At 49.8% G+C, this 16614-nt stretch overlaps 1 protein-coding gene across 2 annotated transcripts in view; it reads left to right on the forward strand.

The window, feature by feature from the left end:
• Positions 1 to 16614, forward strand: part of LOC106810868 (leucine-rich repeats and immunoglobulin-like domains protein 3) — a gene marked incomplete at its 5' end in the record, with an annotated part of 32890 nt that overhangs the window by 12211 nt on the left and 4065 nt on the right. Inside the window, 10 exon segments of one of the 2 annotated variants that reach the window (XM_014814334.1) lie at positions 6009 to 6137; positions 7191 to 7335; positions 8065 to 8207; positions 9988 to 10059; positions 10383 to 10454; positions 10690 to 10836; positions 11289 to 11513; positions 11931 to 12094; positions 12497 to 12633; positions 12939 to 13125. In XM_014814334.1, the coding sequence (XP_014669820.1) occupies positions 10040 to 10059; positions 10383 to 10454; positions 10690 to 10836; positions 11289 to 11513; positions 11931 to 12094; positions 12497 to 12633; positions 12939 to 13125 (952 nt within the window). 2 annotated transcript variants of the gene reach the window in all.

Consider the following 16614-nt stretch of genomic DNA (forward strand, 5'->3'; position numbering starts at 1 on the left):
AGTGCGCGCGCGCAGTGTGTCGTGCGTGCTGTTCGTAGCGCGTGGCGTGTGTGTGGTGTGTGTGCGCGTAGCGCGTGGGTGATAGTGTGTGGTGTGTGTGTGTGTGTTGATGGTGATGTGTGAGTGTGTGTGTGTAGTGTGTGTAGTGTGTAGTGAGCGAGAGAGAGAACTGAATGTTTTCTGGTTGCGGCGGCAACGTGGAACGCTTGTTGTAGATGTGCGGTGGTTAGCTGCTCAACCTGTGTGTGGCTCCCCCCCCACCACCACCACCGCCGCAAGAGATTCCTGATGAGGGCTATCACAGTGTAGATAGATCAACCCGTGGCTTGGCCAGCGCCTTCCTTCATCCTTAGCTACCCCCCGCCCCGTCCCTCGTTCTTTCTCGTGGAACGCGTGTGCTGGCGTGTTGCGCGCGCATTGCTTCGCTCAGGAGTAAACAATCTAAAAAAAAGCAATTTATTAACTCTGACTATAAAACTGGTAATATAAGTAAAGCTATTGCTTGTTCGGGAAACGAGACAGTGAAAGCTCATATTATTCCTACACGCGTTGTCACCGCCGTTCTCATAATCTGAACGTAGCCTAATATAATATAATATATTATAATATAATATAGATATAATATAGATATAATATAATATAATATATTATAATATATTTATAGATAAATATTAATATAGATATAATGTAAATATAATAAATATAATATAATAACTAATATATTATATATATATATTATATATATAAGACTTCCATCCACTCACGACTCCTTGTCAGCTGGCACTCTACACGAGTTGTGAGCTAAACGCTTAAGAACCAGCACTCCGCACGTCGTTGGAGGACCGTGTATGGAGCATCACGGGCAACGTTTGTTGTCAGTACTAGCGATGGGAAGAGCAGCCACATGACGAGCGCAAATGTGGATCGTTGCAGGGTGGACATTTCATGCGCTCATCGAGAGCTGTGTATGGCATATTTAGTGTGTGTGTGCTCCGTTGCGTGCGTAGGCGTGCGTGCGTGCGTGCGTGTGTGAAGTGTAGTGTGGCGTGCGTGCGTGATAGTGTGTATTATGCGTAGTCGTTTGCAGTTTGACGTTTGGGCGTTTGCGTTTGGCACTCGCAGGCGCAGTTGTGTGTTTTGCGTGGGGAGCGTGGCGTGCGTGTGCGTGTGTGTGTGGAGTGTGAGTGTGAGTGTGAGTGTGTGAGTGTGTGATGTAGTGAAGTGTGTGAGTGTGTGCAGTTGTGAGTGTTGTGCGATGTGTGCGTGTGTGCGTGTGTGCGTGCGTGCGTGGTGTGTGTGTGTGTGATGTGTGTGTGCGCGAGTGTGCGTGTGGTCGATGTGCGTGAGTGCGTGTGTGTGTGTGTGTGTGTGTGTGTGCGTGTGTGTGCGTAGTGTGCGTAAGCGTGCGTGCGTAGCAGAGCATAATCGGATGCTTCGCTGTACGCGTTTCACTGACATTCTAAAATATAAAATCGCTAAAAACACTAATGATTCCGCGAGTATAGCCGATAAACCTGCCTCCGTGGGGGTCTGAAGTTGCGATGAATAGAGAAGTTGCGCTACGACTAAATACTATCCCTCGCTATAGCTAATAACTAATATATAATATATAGTATATTAATATATATATACTCCTACATACATAATATATATATATATATATATATATCTATATTCTCGCAATACTTCCGCAGCTACGTACAGTATAGTTTAAACATTCACGAGGACCGGGAGCAAATTACCTCTCATTTACACGCTCCTTCTCACCCTTCTTCCTCCTCTACCCTCCCACCCTTCCCCCTGCAATTCCTTGCCGCCGTTCCGCTCTCCTTGCACTCCCCCAGCTGTAGCGGCGTTCCTTTCCCGCGGCCATCCTTCCCTCCCAGGCCTATCCTCTCCTTGAGCACTCCCCCATTAGTATGTTTCCAATGCCTGCCTCCTTTTTCGCCCTACCCAGCCTAATCCTCTCCTTAGGCAACTCCCCATGTAATGTTCCCCGCCTCCTCCCCTTCCCCTCCACAGCCCTAATCCTCTCCATTGCACTCCCCTGTAATGCTTCACCTCGCCATCCCTCCGCACTTTTTCGCCATGCCCAGCCTATCCTCATCCTATGCACATCCCCCGATGTAAAATGTTCCCGCCGCCTACCCTCCCCCCCTCCCAGCGCTTATCCCTCCTTGCACTCCCCCATGTATGTTCCCCGCCCTCCCTCCCCTTCCCTCCCAGCCTATCCTCTCCTTGCACTCCCCCATGTATGTTCCCCGCCTCCCTCCCCTTCCCTCCCAGCCTATCCTCTCCTTGCACTCCTCCATGTATGTTCCCCGCCTCCCTCCCGCCTCATCTCCTCTCCTTGCACTCCTCATGTGATGTTCGCGCACTACTTATCCCCTCTCTTTACTTCCCTCATCCCTCTCCTCTCCCTGCACTCCCTGCCTGTTCTCCCCGTGCCTTCCCGCCTCTTCTCTCCTCGCACTTCTCCTATTCCTCTGTAAGTAGAGGGAGCAAGGATCTGCTGGTAGAACTGTCGGGTGCGATGTCAGGGGTGACAGACGATACTTACTTGTCCATCTGTAGTCATTTAGCCCTCCTAATGACCCCCCATCGATATGTCAGGGAGGCCCCTCCCCTACGTCACCCCCTCTGTCTATGGTAGGATGCCCGCTATCCATGGTAGAGTGCCCCCGTCTATGGTAGAGTCCCCCGCGTTTTGCAGTAGCGTGCGTGCGCGCGTGTAGGCGTGCGCGCACACACGCACGTGCACATACACGCCGCACATGCATTTACACACGCAACGCACGCACGCGCGAATACACCACGGACGTAAAAAAACACGCTCACGCACGCACGCTCACGCACGCACGCACGCACGCACGCACGCACGCATGGTATTTATTATCTATTCTGTCCGCTACATTTGCTTCGTGCTCGTGCGTGATTGCCTTGGCTGCGTGTGTCAGCGCGTCTGTAGGCGCTGCTGAGTTGACGAGGTAAATAAACACAAGAGTACCGTCATCGACACCAGCCGTACAGCCAGCCGGCTAACGTCCTCTGCTCCTCTCTCTCCTACTCTCATGCTCGCTCTCTCTCCTCATCTCTCTCATCACACACAACGACACACAGTCTCTCATCTCTCTCTCTCACAGTCTCTCTCTCTCTCTCTCTCTCTCCTCTTTCTCATCCTTTCTCACGTTCTTGTCTCATCTTTCTCATCTCTCATGCGCTCGCCTCAGCGGATCGCACTCGGTCGTTTCATCTCTCCTCTCTCGCTCTCTCTCTCTTCCCAATTCTCTCTATTTCCATTTCGTTCTTTCTGTGTGCAAATAACGGAGATTTGCAATTCAAACCGGAGATGCGCGCCGTAGATGTCGGGCCGCGGGGGCACGTCGTCCTCATCCTGATAGATGGCTTCTGATTCAGTGTCGGAGCGAGGAGGGGGGGATGCAGATAAGATGCTGCTGCTGCTCGTGCATTGTTTCCGTCGCAGCATCCCGCGCTCCTGCTGCCGCGTCTACGACCGACGATGTCGCGCCGGACCCCCAGCTGAGACTGGAGTCTGTCTCACACGCGTCTCATATAGTCTCATATATGTCTCAAATAGTCTCATATACATCGCAAACGCATCTCATATGCGTTTCACATGCGTCTCACACGTGTGTCTTACGAAGCAATCTAGGAATGAATATAAAGGCGTGGGGAAGAACGAGGGGAGGCGCGCGCGCGCGCTCTCTCTCTCTCTCTCTCTCTCTCTCTCTCTCTCTCTCTCTCTCTCTCTCTCTCTCTCTCTCTCGCTCTCTTTCTTTGGATCAGCGCACAGCCTTCTCGCTCGGCAAAGAAGCCCTCTCTCTTTCTGCGCATGTTTTTGTTTTCCTACAGCTAGCGGGCCGCCGCCGCGTTACCGCGCGACGAAAACTCAAACCACGTTGCGAACGACGACGTTTGCGTTCGCTTACGATTAATCCAGGGCTCTCTCTCGTCTGTTGTTGAGCTATCGATGTTTTCTCTCCCCCTCTCCCGCCGCTCTCCTCCCCTAGCATCCCCGCAACATCCCCGCATCTCTCCTGTGCTGCTGCTGCTGCTGCTGCTGTCGTCGTAATGCGTGACAGACGCGGCGAGTGGAAGCAGGGAGCTGTTGTGTTTGCCCGCATGTCAGGCGTGAGTGATTACCAGTGTTTTGCTAACGCAGGAGCGAGGACGATGGGGTTCAAGCGGAGGCCGAACTACCCCGTACCCCGGTGAGGGGGAGGTGGGGGAGGAGGGAGGGGAGGTGGGAAAGGTGGGAGGGGAGATGGGAGAGGATGGTGGGAGGGGAATGGGAGAGGATGGTGGAAGGGAAGGTGGGAGGGAGGTGGCAGGGAAGGTGGGGGGGAGATGGAAGGGAAGGTTGCAGGGAAGGTGGGGGAGGAGACGAGATCAGTGGTGATAACAGAGGTGAGTTGGTAGAGAGGGAATAAGTAGAGGTGGGGAAGTGAGAGGTGGGAAGGAGAGGTTGCTGGGAAAGAAGGATGAGAGAAGAATGGTGCGGAGAATTGGGAAGAGTAGAAGTGGAATGGGGAGAGGTGGGGAAAGTAGGATAGGGGAGGAACCCGCTGTAGGTCTGAGTGGGTAGGTGGAGGGAGGGAACGTGGGAGGGGAGGTGGGGGAGGGAACGTGGCAGGGGAAGTGGGGAGGGGAGGTGGAGGAGAAGGAAGGTGGGAGGAGTGCAGACAGGGGTATTGGGATCATCATGAGAGAAGAGAGAGAGAGCTGACGGCGATAGAGAGATAGAGAGAGAGGAGAGAGGCAGGGAAAGAGATGACAGAGAGAGAGAGAGAGAGACGTGGAAGAGGGAGGGAGGAGAGAGAGAGTCAGGATTGAGAAGCGCGCGGGACTGGAGAGAGAGAAAGACAGCGCACAGAGAAGGAAAGAGGGAGAGAGACGAGAAGATGAGAAGAGAGAGAGCGCACGGAGAGAGAGAGACAGAGGGACGAGAGAGACAGCGACATGAAAGAGAGAGGAGAGCGACACAGCAGAGCCCAAGGAAGTAGGAGAGGAGGAGAAGAGAGAGAGAGAGACGAAGAGAATGAGAGAAGAAAGAGAGATGAGAAGAGATGATTGAGAGAGCAGAGTACGAGAGAGACGAGATTGAAGAGCAGCAGAGAGAGAGGAAAAGAGAGGAGAGAGGAGAGAGACGATGGAGAGTAGCAGAGAGAGAGAGAGAGCATGAAGAGAGATGAGAGAGGGCAGAGCCAGTTATGGCGAGGCGAGAGCAGCAGCAGTAGACAATCACCGCCGCCAACCCCTCCGCCCACACAAACATCATCACAACGTCGTCATTATAATGGGCACACAAGCNGAGAGAGAGAGAGAGCAGGTGAGAAAGGTTGAACAGCTGGCGTCATTAATGGTTTTCTGATACGATATGTTTTTTTCTAATAATCATACATCATTTCTCGTTTTCTATGCGTCCATGCAGGGCCTGGCATCACGTAGCCGCTGTGGGGCCAGCATGTGTGCCTGCACGATAATTTCATCAAAATTACAGTGTAGAACCGCAATAACGGAGATGGGGAAGACAATGGAAATTTATCTAACTAAAATTATGTACGCCCAGCCCTACGTGATTTTCATTGAGCGCAGTAGAGTTTCAAAAGAACTACAGAGCTGTGGAAGCGATTATTTGATCATATATTATAAATTACGGGGTACGGCGGGAAAATGTACGAGATTTGCACAATAAACACGTGGAAGTGAGGGATTTGTTTTTGCAACGTGGTTGTTTGTGCTAATTGTAATGATAACAGCAGCTGCTGCAATTATCGTTGTTATTCGTAATCTTTATTGTTTTTATATTGTTTTATTATCACTATTATCATTATTTATATATTATTGTGTTAATCTTTATCATCATCATCAGTTCATCAGTGTCGCCATCTCGGTGTGAGACGGTGTCGCTGCCGCTAGTAAGTAAGTGATTACACGTGATTATGCAGACGTTATAATTGTTGTTGTTGTTGTTGTTTGTATTACAGTCAGCATAACAGCATCACGGCCGTGTCGCCGCACACGCTGCGCAGTATCCCCGCGCTCGCTACCCTGGACCTCGGTCACAACCTGCTCGCCAGTCTCAGCTTCCCCAACGGCACGCACATACGCCAGCTGTGAGTACCGACGCTCTGGGTAGCAGGCTCACCTCTCGCTAATGGATTCCCTCGTTACTATATATATATATATATATATATATAATATATATACTATATATAATATATATATATATATATATATATATATAATATATATATATATAAAATAGAAGTCCGAAGTGTGACGTCACGTTGGCAGACAACGGTACGGGGCCTGGTTCTTACACAAGCCACTGGCCTCCATTAGTGTAGCCACTAGCTCGCTGTAAAATGTTGTTGTGGTACGTAAAACCCGAGTGTGTGGCTTGGCATGACAGCCGGTAAGGCATCGGTAGCAAGTGTTCCGTTCTTACAAATATTGAAATGAATTAAGGGGGAAAAAAATTTAGAATTTTTTTTTTTTTTTGCTAAATTTTTTTTTTTAATTTTTTTTCCCCCCCCCTCCGTTGCTTTTCACTTCCATCCTTTGGAAATCTATAAAAACTGCCAATAATGACTTTCAGCAATGATGGTTACAATCGGGCTACAAAAACACGACACGCGCAGGTTAATGTTTACCAGGAGCATATTGTATTGTGTAGAAACAGCAGGCTCGGTTGTCATGCCACCGTGACGTCATCATTCGGTACTCTATAGGTGTAGCTCGCTTGATGACCTAGCGGTTTTTCACTACCCCCGTTCATGCGTTAGCTATCTATGAATTATGGATTTATTATCTGTATATTATTTCATAATATTTATTGGTGTTTGTAATGGTATTGTAAACATGTATTATGTGTAATGAACATGTTCCGTGTGCTTGTGACTGTCCCTGTGTGTGTGTGTGTGTGCGTGCGTGCGCGCGCGTGCATGTATATGACGTGTACATGCTTGTGTTTGTGTGCGTCGCGTCGTGCGCCGTGTCTGTGATGTGAACTGTCAGTGTGTTGCGTTGCGTGCGTGGCGTTACTTGTTGTGTGTGTGCATGTATATGTGTGTGTTTGTCGATGTTTATGTGCGTGCGTGTGTATCGCGTGATTGCGTGTGTGTTTGTCTGTATATGTGTGTTCATGTGTGTTTGTGTGCGTGCAGGTCTGTGAACAACAACAGACTGACGCGTGTGGAGGCAGGCAGCCTGGACTCGCTCACCTGCCTGCAATCCCTGCATCTCAACCACAACCGCCTGTCGCAGCTCACAGCTCACGTCTTCCATCGACTCACCAACCTCACTCACCCTGTAAGTATAATCAAATACCTGCGCTGCAATACCTGCGCAATAATTCCTTTCGCTAGACGAAACCTCCATAAAACGGTCTATAAAATACAGTATCGGTGGGTTTTCCGTTTAGTGATCCTTTACATACGGGTTTGACTGTACGTCAGTAGCAAGGCCAGTACATCAGTAGTAGAGACCATGGCATATAGTAGCAGGAGTAAATAATAATATATCTATTATTAAAATAATAATAATAATAATAATAATAATAATAATAATAATAATAATAATAATCTATTATTATTCACTCCTGATAGTAGCTAGTACAGACGTAGGTCTACCGGTGTAGCTCCTTCGCTCCCAGTATACAGACCCTACTTTAGCAACCCTAACCTTAACCCTGCCCACAGTGCAACACTATCGTTAATGTTAGGGTATGGGTTAGGACGTTAGGGTAATGGCTGTGAATGTTGTTAGGGTTAGGATTAGGAGTAGAGTGAGGGTTAAGGTTAGGATTAGAATTGTGTTTATCTAACTTAACCCCTAATCGTAACCCTAGCCTTAGGCGTAGCCTGCCCGACCATCACGCAGGCCTGTAGCATTTACTGTTTAGTGGGACTCTGACATTTTTCGTTTACTATGGACTGAATTATTTGAATTATTATATATATTATTATATATATTATTATTATATTTTTGAACATTTATTATGGACTTTACTATTCGTTTCTTGCTGCTCTGTTTCGTTAGGGATCTGAGTCACAACCGACTAACCGTCATAGAGGGACTCGTGTTTCGCGGACTCACGAATCTTTCGTCACTAAGACTCAAGCGTAACGGCATCACGTCACTGATGGACGGAGCGTTCTGGGGCTCGACTCCATCCAGACGCTGTGAGTACGACGTTGCCATAGTGACTGTCCGTTCGTCTGTCTTCTGATGATGAGACTGTTACCATGGTGATTCATCCCTCGGTTCTTTGTCACCGAGACGCACTATCATGTCTCCATATGCGCTGGTCCCACTCTAAACACCCCAGCTGTTCGAATATTTTCGGTCGAACAATGCATTTCATGCAGCCTGTGTAACTACTATATCTATCTAGCGATCTAGCTATATCTAGCTAGCGATCTAGCTATATCTAGCTAGCGATCTAGCTATATCTAGCTAGATCTAGCTAGCTATCTATCTAGCGATCTAGCTATATCTAGCTAGCGATCTAGCTATATCTAGCTAGCGATCTAGCTATATCTAGCTAGCGATCTAGCTGATATCTAGCTAGCTTATCTAGCTATATCTAGCTAGCGATCTAGCTATATCTAGCTAGCGATCTAGCATATCTAGCTAGCGATCTAGCTATATCTAGCTAGCGATCTAGCTATATCTAGCTAGCGATCTAGCTATATCTAGCTAGCGATCTAGCTATATCTAGCTAGCTGGAGCAGTGCAGTGCTAGGAGTAGCTAACTGCTAACTAGTGAACATATAGCGCTGACTGGCTGGCTGGCTGGCTTGCGTGCATGGTGGTGGCAGTTTTTGCGGAGAGTTAGCATCATAAAGAGTTGTTACAGCCCGGCTGTAGTGTCGGCTGGAATGCAAAACACGGAAACGAAATCTGGAAAGTTCGACGCTGCAAAATATTTTACTAAGCCGTGTAAGGTGAGATAAATAGTGAGAGTTAACGAGAGACGGGGAGGGGGAGGCACCGATAGAGAAGGTAGGTGTAAGGGGGAGGGGTAAGTAAAAGGGAACGGGAGAGAAGGGAAGGGAGGGAGTGTGTGAGAGAGAGCGAGAGAGAGAGAGAGTGTGAGTGTGTATTTGAGAGAGAAAGAGAGAGAGAGGCTAGAGAGAGAAAGAGAGCGTGTGCGCGTGAGAGAGAAAGAGAGAGAGAGAGAGAGAGTGTGTGTGTGTGTGTTCGTGTGTGAGAGCGAGAGAGAGAGAGCGAGAGCGAGAGAGAAAGAGAAAGAAAGAGAGAGAGTAACAGAACCGTATAACTGGCCCTATTTGTACAGAGAGGAAAACCCAACGCTAAGAAAACAAACGCGTCACGGATTGTATTCCTTTTCGGGCGCACTGTTCTTCCCTCGAGGCCCCTCAACAAACCCCACAGCACCATAGACTGCCCCCACCACTCCCGAAACCCTTAACATAACACACGCGCGGTGCGGTCGCGCGTCAGTCTACGCTAGCGTGAGTGACAGATAGCGCCACTGTTTGTGTATCCACTGTATCGCGTTGATCACCTACTTTGTAAATTTGATATTTTCATTTTCTGTTCTCGCGACGGGGCGGAGGGAGGGGAGAGGAGGGGGGAGCACGAGAGAGCCGAGGCCATCGGTCAAGCTGGGACCGATTGCATGGGTCAACAGGTCAACTGTCAGTTCGTTAGGTACTGGTCATCGTTTAGCCACACGTCCTGCACCGAATAGCAGCTTGACTAGGTCGTGCTGCATTGATCGGCAGCTTGAGGGTTTGCATGGGTGACAACATGCATGGAGGGGTGACAGCACCTAGGGAAGGGGTGACAGGGAGCTGGGGCAGGTGACAGGGAGCTGGGGCAGGTGACAGCACCCAGGGAAGGGGTGGCAGCACATTATTATAATTATTATTGTTATTATTATTATTATTATTATTATCATCATCATCATGATTATTACTCTCTTTGTTTCTGCAGGGAGCTTGATCAGAACAATCTGACGGCCGTAACGCGAGGCTGGCTCTTCAAGATGTCTACCCTGCGACAGCTGTAAGTTCAGCGCCACCTGCTGGCAGACCACAGCGCCCTCTGTACATCCATCTATCTATCTATCTCTGGCTGGTGTAGACAGGATCTCTGGCAGCAGATAACAGCGTGTTTGAACGCATTGATTGCGTGTGTGCAACCTTCCCATAATGCTAATGTTTACTGAGCAAACATCTGGCTGGTTGACAAGTTGTATGTTATCCTAGTTTGCTTGTATGTTCTCTCTCTGTAGCGTTGCTAGGTTTTGGCATGCTTGCTAGCTCTCGGTGAGATTAATTTACTGGTGTTGACGATAGGTTATTTACTGTTTCCTTCGTTTGTTACAGACGCCTGAGTCATAACCACATCGCAAGCATTGAACCCACGAGCTGGGAGTACTGCCCTGCACTGTTGCAACTGTAAGTCAGCATACATGGGGAAGGGAAGGGGATTCTTTTCAAGATAAAACGCCCATCTGAGATCACGCATAAGTGCTTTATTGTGTGCTTCAAGCTCTTGGTAAACTGTCATCCTCAGCAAGTCAGTTTAAGTAACTGCTAAGCGTGCGTGCATGCATCACCGAATCGGTGTACATTGCGGGGCGAGCATGTTCCGTTGTTTTGTGTTGTCGCCTAACGTTTGCTTGTTTCGCAGGGACCTGTCGCACAACCGACTGGACAAGGCGCTACCTGCTGGCACGTTTCAGAAGTTGTCACAGCTGAAGCAGTTGTTGCTGAGTGATAACAGGCTGATGGAGATCGAAGATAAAGCATTCAATGGTCTCAACCAGCTGAGAGCTCTGTGAGTACTGAATAGTAGTAGTAGTAGTGGTGGTGGTAAAGTGACTGTTTATTATGTTGATTCTCTCCCCCCTCTCTCCCTCTCTCTCTTTCCCCTCTCTATTTCTCTGCCTCTCTCTCTCTCTCTCTCTGTTTCGCTATGTCTCTCTATCTATCTCTCTCTCTCTCTCTCTCTCTCTTTCTCTCTCTCTCTCTCTCTCTCTCTTTCTCTCTCTCTCTCTCTCTCTCGCTCTCACTCCCCCTCTCTCTTTCTCTCACATACAACATAGTGAATCATCTATCAGTAGCATTACCGAGGGAGTAGGTGAGGTTGGTGAGGGATCACAGACAAGGTATCATCAGGTTTATGACTGAACTAACATATTGTTCACAATAGTAGATCGATCAATATCAGTTTTAATCTCACTCGATCTCTGGCCACCATCTTTACACTGTCTTTCCTGCTTTTATTAGCGACCTGAGCAACAACGCCATCTCTTGGACGGGAGAGGAAGCGAGGAATGTGTTCGCTGGCCTCGGGCGTCTGTCGAGACTCGATCTCCGTGGCAACGAGGTGCGCTCGATTCCGGTCGACCTCTTCACGGGATGCATGCAGCTGAAAAGTCTCGATCTCCGTGGCAACAACATATCGTCGGTTCAGGACAATGCCTTTGGAGAACTTTTCTTCCTGAAGGATTTGTAAGTGATTGATGATGTTCTTCCCTCATACTGCGCGTTCCATATGCCTCCTATATAGGCCATGCGCGTCCTATATAGGCCTATAGTTATCTTGGTTGATTTAGTCATGAGCACGGTTGCTATAAAGCCACTCCTGTAGCGTGAGGTAATGCTTTCTCTTCGGTCATCGCATCGGCTCATCATGTGGAAGGTCGTGGGTTTGACTCCCGGCCGGGTCATACCAAAGACTTGATAAATAGTACACACTGCTTCTCTGCTTAGTACTCAGCAAAAAGAGATAGAGTGTGGAAACGGCACCCGTCAGTAAAAACTGTGAATCTCTTCACTAGCCCACTAGGCCAGTAGCCGAGCAGGGCACCCGAAAATTATTATGATATCGCGTCGGCTGACATTTCTATCCTTTCCCGCGTTCTTCAGCCACATGGACACCGCCAGTCTGCTGTGTGACTGTAACATCAAGTGGCTCCCTCGCTGGGTGACGAGAAGTCGCTTTCAGAAGACGGTGTCCCTGCAGTGCCACCACCCAGCATGGCTGCGAGCCAAGGACCCGATGAAAATCAACGCGAGAGATTTCACGTGCAGTAAGTGTCGACGTGGGATTCGCATGGCATCGCAGCTGCAGATGCAGATGCAGTTGCTTCGGCATGCGTGCAATCCTCCTGCAAGAGCCGTCCATGAAGTTTAATGATTTTTGATAGAGACAACAAGAATATGGACAATATTCGTGGAGTCGATCCGATATCAATGTCGATGATGATATGGGTTTTTGTTTATTTCGTTGCACAGATTTCTTGTGAATTTAAGATGTGTAGTTTACCTGGAGAAGGTTGGAACATCCGAGGATCGTCATTAATTTGTTCTTCTCTCATTAATTTCTTCATTACCGATGCAATTCTCCTGTAGCCGTTGTAGTGCATCATTGTGCAGACAACTGTCTCCCCCTAGTGGCGCACTAACGAGCTGTTCGCTTGTCTTCGCCGCAGGTGGTCATCCGAAGCCGATGATAGTGACTCACCCGGAGACGCTGTCAACGCTGAAGGACAGCAACGTGACCTTGAACTGTCACGCGTCGAGCACCGCCGACCTTCCCATGACCTTCCGCTGGAAAAAGAACGGCAAGGTAGGATGCTCGCGTGTGTGAGACCCTCGCCCGTCTCGTGTCCACGTGACCGCGCTCGCAGTGTCATGTGATCGTCTGCAACATCGTCTGTGATTGGCCGCCCGCCCATCTTTCATCAAACCTCGTGCCTCCCCTCTCTCTGTTTTTCCTGTATCCTTACCGCTCATTTGTTTTTCAACGATTATTGGCTGTTGTTCGAGTTATTGTTACATTTAGTATTATAGTAGGCCTACCAATTATTTATCTTACTGTGCGTAATTCTACTGTTAATTATTCCTCTCTGACGGCCTCTTGTTTTTTTGCAGGCGATCAATGGCAGCAGCGGCTACAGCGTTGTCGCGAATGGTCGCACGTCGGACGACGGCATGGTGACCTTCGTTGGCCGGCTGCGTCTGACCAACGTCCAGGACAGTGACCAGGGCCTGTACCAGTGCTTCGTGACGAATGACCACGACACTGCCTTCTCCCAGAAAGCCTACCTGACCGTCAACGGTGAGTAGTGAGAAGAGATGAGCAGGAGAGCGAAGTTTAGATTACGTTGGTGTTATGGACAGTGGAGCGAATTTTTTTTATTCGTCTCACGACTCCAGAGCTAGACGTTCGTTAGGGTTTTTTTTTGGAGCAGAGATTTGAGAGACGAGTTGTTACCCTGTGCCGTTGGACTGCTAACCCCTAGTTACCCTGCACCTGCAGAGTTTCCCGTGTTCAGGAAGACTCCCGCGGACATCACGGTGTCTTCCTTCCTCCCTCTCTCCCTCCCTCACACTAACCCATCTCTCTCTCTCTCTCCTTTCTTCCACACCAACTATCTCATCTCTTCTCTCTCTCTCTCTCTCTTACACTAACCATCTCTCTCTCTCTCTCTCTCTCTCTCTCTCCACACACTATCTCATCTCTCTCTCTCTCTCTCACATCACTTATCTCATCTCTCTCTCTCTCTCTCTCCCTCACACTAACCCATCTCTCTCTCTCTCTCCCACACACTAACCCATCTCTCTCTCTCTCTCTCGTACAGAGTTTCCTGGTTCACGAAGACACCCGTTGACATCACGGTGAAATGAGCGCGGCAGCAAGGCGCGGCTGGACCCAGTGCGGCGCGCGGCGAACCACGTAAGCCGCAATCGCGTGGCAGCTAAGGACGGACGGTGGCAGCCGACTTCCGGCCGCCAGGGAGCGCCGCATGCCGCCTTCTTCCGCAGGACAGCGGTGTTTATCATCTCAACGTCTGTCGTGCGAGCCGACGGCGGCGCCAGTACTCCTGCATCGCCGCGAACGCCGCGGCATCTACGATCAGCATCAGCTGGAACTAGCTGAAAGCGTGGTGCAGGCGCGCGGCCGCCACCTAGGCCGCCGCGAGAAACCGTCGCCATCGGCGGGACCGTTAAGCCATGGAGTGCCTCACGCGGAGGTAGGTGGCCCGCCATCATGTTGCATCGATTTCTTGCACCGATACACACACTTCGTTTTTTCTAACGGACTCGGACATTTGAGGCCAAAGTTGTTTGTGACTGCTGTTTGAATTAAAATTAAAAATTAAAATCCGAAGTATAGATGCGCATTGTGACCGAGACAAAACTGCGTGAGGCATTCTCTCCCTTACTCGGAGTTTTCCCAACAAACCCATCCCTTCTCGTTGAGCGAGTTCGAGCCAGGTGATCAGTGCAGAAGGACGGGCGGCCGCTTCAGTCGACGCGCGACACTTGGCGAATCACGACAACCAGCTTCTCGTGATCGTGCAAAAGCGCAGCGAGCGACGCTGAGACTACCACGTGCGAGGTCGTCACGCTCTCGCGATCCCGTGCGCCGCGCTCCTGCTGACGTCGTAGAAGGTAAGAGACGGAGAGGGGGAGAGAGAGGAGGAAGAGGGAGGGAGAGAGAGAGAGAGAAGAAGAGATAGCATGAGAGAGAGAGAGGAGAAAGGGCGAGCAGAGAATAAGAGAATAAGAGAGAGGATAGAGAGAGCCGAGAGAGGAGGGACACGGAGAGAGAGGCCGAGGAGAGCAGGAGAGAGAGGCGGAGAGAGACAGGAGAAGAGAGACGAGAGAGAGAGAGGAATGAGAGAGGGGGCAGAGAGACAGAGACGGAGAGTCGGAGAGAGAGGTGAACGGCTCGATCGAAATCCCTGAATAATTGCTCCGTCTAGGAACTCTGTATGCTCATCATGCAGAAATAAAATGATAAATAGAAATTTAGTAAGGAGAGGTCAGCGAGCGTCGGTCGGTCCGGTGATCGATAAGAATCTGTGAGGAGTATGCCGCATGACTCTGTTCTGGGTGATCCTCGCGATGTATCTCGTCAGTCTATCTGTTTGGTTGGAAGCGCTTACAGAGCTCGGAGAAGATGCATGTGTCTGTCGGTAACTCTCACGAATTTCTCCCGTTCGGGCTAAGATCGTAACGGATTTGTTGTTTGCATTTACAAGCATGTACTGCCTATAAATGTATGACTTGCACGTTGTGTCCCAGACGTCGCGTTCGTGAATGACCCTTGTGTTGCTTCTCCCTCTAGCGGAAACGTGGAGCAAGCGGCGCCCCTGCTGCGGCATGATGTTCGGACGTCAACAACGCGATGCGTTGTCATCGTCATCGCCCGGTCTCGGCATGCGTCGTCGGCACCTCCATTCGTCTGGTGCTCGTCATCATCTGCCAGACGCAGAAACGCTCAACCTGTCGCCACAGTCGCTCAGTATGCTGACGGACGCCACCTCGCGGCGGGGGCGCCGTGAATCTGTAATGATGTGCTTAGTCAGTTCAAATATTTCTTCGACGAGAAGAAAAATGGACGTAATATAAAAATTTAGTTAACACGTCAAACAAAACCTCTTTAAAAAAGTTGACCGTCGTTCAAAATATAGTATTTTAAAAAATTTGACCAAGTACACGCTACCACGACGGCGGTCGGTCTGCGGGGCATACGTGAGAAATCTCGGATCGCTCGTCGCATGCGTAGATGGCGCTGCGGCCCAGTGACGGACCTGCCTATATTCGCCGAAGTGTTACATGCGAGGCGCATTACCGGAGCAGGAGTCGTACCAAGTACCCAGCCGACGAAGCGGTTATCGCGTGTGAGAAGAAGCGCCCTGAACCACTGCAACATACAGATAGCACACAAGGTATGCTACCGTATGCATGGCATGCACGGCAAATTCACCTCTAGCAATGTTTTCTATCTCGTCCTGCGACGTTTAGAACGATTCTTGCACAGTGACTAATCTGATGCATAGACACCCTTGTTGTTGCGGGTGCTTCCCACTGTAAGGCTTAGTATCAATCAATCATAATTTGAGTATATTTAACATTTATCAGATTCATAATAATAATTTTAATATAATCGTACGACATCGCGCTTGACATTGTTCAAAAATCTATCCTGTTTACCACTCATCCGCCGACGCGTCCGTTAGCATCGTTCGTCTCATGAGCGATCCCTCGTCTTTCGTCTGCCAGACGGAAGCGTTCAGATCGTCGGGAGGCAGTCGAGCGGCAGCCTCCCGACCGCACGCAATGCGCACCGGCCGCTGTTCGTGCTCGCCGAGACGCGACGGCAGCGCTCAGTTGGCAGCTGCCGGGTTCCGTCGCGGCCGGAGAGCGATCTCTCGCCGTAGACACGATGAGCAGGTGAACCGAGCACGCCACAGTACAGCAGAGCAGTCGGCGGAGCGGCGGCGGCGGCGGACGGAGGCGCGGCTGCGCGGGACAGAGACTTGAGTCTGGCCACGTTTCAAGCCAGACTCACTAGCATGCTGCGGTGCGGATACTGTCTGTAAACGATGTGGGTTGAGTTAGGTGGGCGTACACGTGTGCCGTGGAGTGCGTGAGCATTGATTGAACGAGAACAGCACGGGCAGAAGAAGGTGAAAGACAAAAACATGACGATTCGAAGTCAAAGAAACTATTCGCGATTGAGTTAAGAGGAACGTGGTTAGGTAGGATGGAAAGCCAATTCATAGATATGGGGGAAGCGTACAATCTCTCTCTTTTT

This window comes from Priapulus caudatus, unplaced genomic scaffold (assembly GCF_000485595.1).
Source record: "Priapulus caudatus unplaced genomic scaffold, Priapulus_caudatus-5.0.1 Scaffold479, whole genome shotgun sequence".
Classification (NCBI taxonomy): Eukaryota; Metazoa; Priapulida; class Priapulimorpha; order Priapulimorphida; family Priapulidae; genus Priapulus; species Priapulus caudatus.